This window comes from Octopus bimaculoides, chromosome 28 (assembly GCF_001194135.2).
Source record: "Octopus bimaculoides isolate UCB-OBI-ISO-001 chromosome 28, ASM119413v2, whole genome shotgun sequence".
Classification (NCBI taxonomy): Eukaryota; Metazoa; Mollusca; class Cephalopoda; order Octopoda; family Octopodidae; genus Octopus; species Octopus bimaculoides.
This window is the reverse complement of record NC_069008.1, coordinates 13,996,704-13,998,392: the sequence shown is the minus strand read 5'-3', so window position 1 is coordinate 13,998,392 and position 1,689 is coordinate 13,996,704. Positions and strand designations below refer to the sequence as shown.

The following is a 1,689-nucleotide window of genomic DNA, read 5'->3' as shown; positions in this document are numbered from 1 at the left end:
AATTTGGTGATAATCTATCATATGTAGGCTAATTGTTATCTGTTCCATACTAATTTTTGGTGTTGTCAGGTTAAATGAATATTTTATTACTATTTTTGTTTTTTTTTGTTTTTGATCTTTGTTTTTATTCCTATATTAGTCTCAAATCTTTTGTTGTAGCTTCTGAATTTTATATTCTCAATTAACACAACTGGGTCATCTTCAAACAGTTGTAAAAGCTTATTTAGGGCCAGGCATTTATTTGACTTAAAGTTATATCTGTGATTTTTATTATTATTATTATTGTTGTTATTATTATTATAGGCGCAGGAGTGGGTGTGTGGTAAGTAGCTTGCTTACCAACCACATGATTCTGGGTTCATTCCCACTGTGTGACACTTTGGGCAATGTCTTCTACTATCGCCACGAGCCGACCAAAGCTTTGTGAGTGGATTTGCAAAGACGGAAACTGAAAGAAGCCCGTTGTATATATATAATTGAAATATATTACAAAAACAAAATAAAAACTACACGTGGAAATGTAAGGGGAAAGTAAGCAGAAAAATAAGCGAAAATGCACATTGGAAATCAAAAAAAGTAAAGGCTTTTTATGAAAAGTAACGATAGATATATACAATTAGATGAACTGAGGTAGGAATAAAGGTAATAGAAGTCATTATTGTGAGTTGTTGAAAAGATTCAAAAGCATACCGGTTTCATAATATTACTAATTATTGCTCTAAATATACACCGAATATATGTATGTATATGTTTGGGTGTCTGTGTTTGTTCCCCCCAACATCGCTTGACAACTGATGCTGGTGTGTTTACGTCCCTGTAACTTAGCAGTTTGTCAAAAGAGACTGATAGAATAAATACTAGCTTACAAAGAATAAGTCCTAGGGTTGATTTGCTCGACTAAAGGCGGTGCTCCAGCATAGCCGCAATCACATGACTGAAACAAATAAACGAATAAACGAATTATTATTATTATTATTATTATTATTATTATTATTATTATTATTGCGGTTCTTGTTATGTGACACCAGCATCGACCATGACTCTGGTTTCACTTGGCTTGACGGGTCTTCTCAAGCATAGCATATCGTTAAAGCCCTCAGTCACTTGTCATTGCCTCTGTGAGGCCCAACATTTCAGGATCAAGCTTTACCACCAATCATATCATCAAAATCTCAAGGGTACACATAATGGGCTTCTTATAGTTTCCATCTTCCAAATACACTCACAAGGCTTTGCTCAGACCATGGCTATAATAGAAGACATTTGCCCAAGATGTGAAGCAGTGGGACTGAACCTGGGGCCGTGTGGTTGGGAACCAAGCTTCATACCACGCAACCAAGGGTCTACCTAGCAATCATTTCCATCCGCTTTTGTTTCACCTCTTTCTCTTTTTTCATCTGCTCCTGCTTTATACACCAACTGTTTGTTGAACTGTTGTAACTCTTCCTTACTAACCCCCCTTTTTTTCTTTTTGCCCCCTTTTTTCAGCTGTAAGTCCAGGAGGGAAGGCGACAGAAGCAAACGCCGATACAAACCTTGTCGACGGAGTTGAAATGTCACAGCAAAGCACAAGCTTTGATTTTTTAGCATTATGTTCAGCGCCGACTTGGCTTGGGCCAGGAAGAAGACGATCAGGCAGAAGAAAGTCCCGTTGGCCGGTATTTACTCCTTTCTTTATTTCTTCTTCTT

General features: G+C 37.1%; 1 protein-coding gene across 1 annotated transcript in view; it reads left to right on the top strand.

Annotated features, from left to right (window-relative positions):
* Positions 1–1,689, top strand: part of LOC106868675 (uncharacterized) — a 117,477-nt gene that overhangs the window by 22,365 nt on the left and 93,423 nt on the right. The window contains exon 4 of the mRNA XM_014914050.2: positions 1,489–1,658. Coding sequence (XP_014769536.1) covers positions 1,489–1,658 — 170 coding nt within the window. The remainder of the gene's footprint in view (positions 1–1,488; positions 1,659–1,689) is intronic.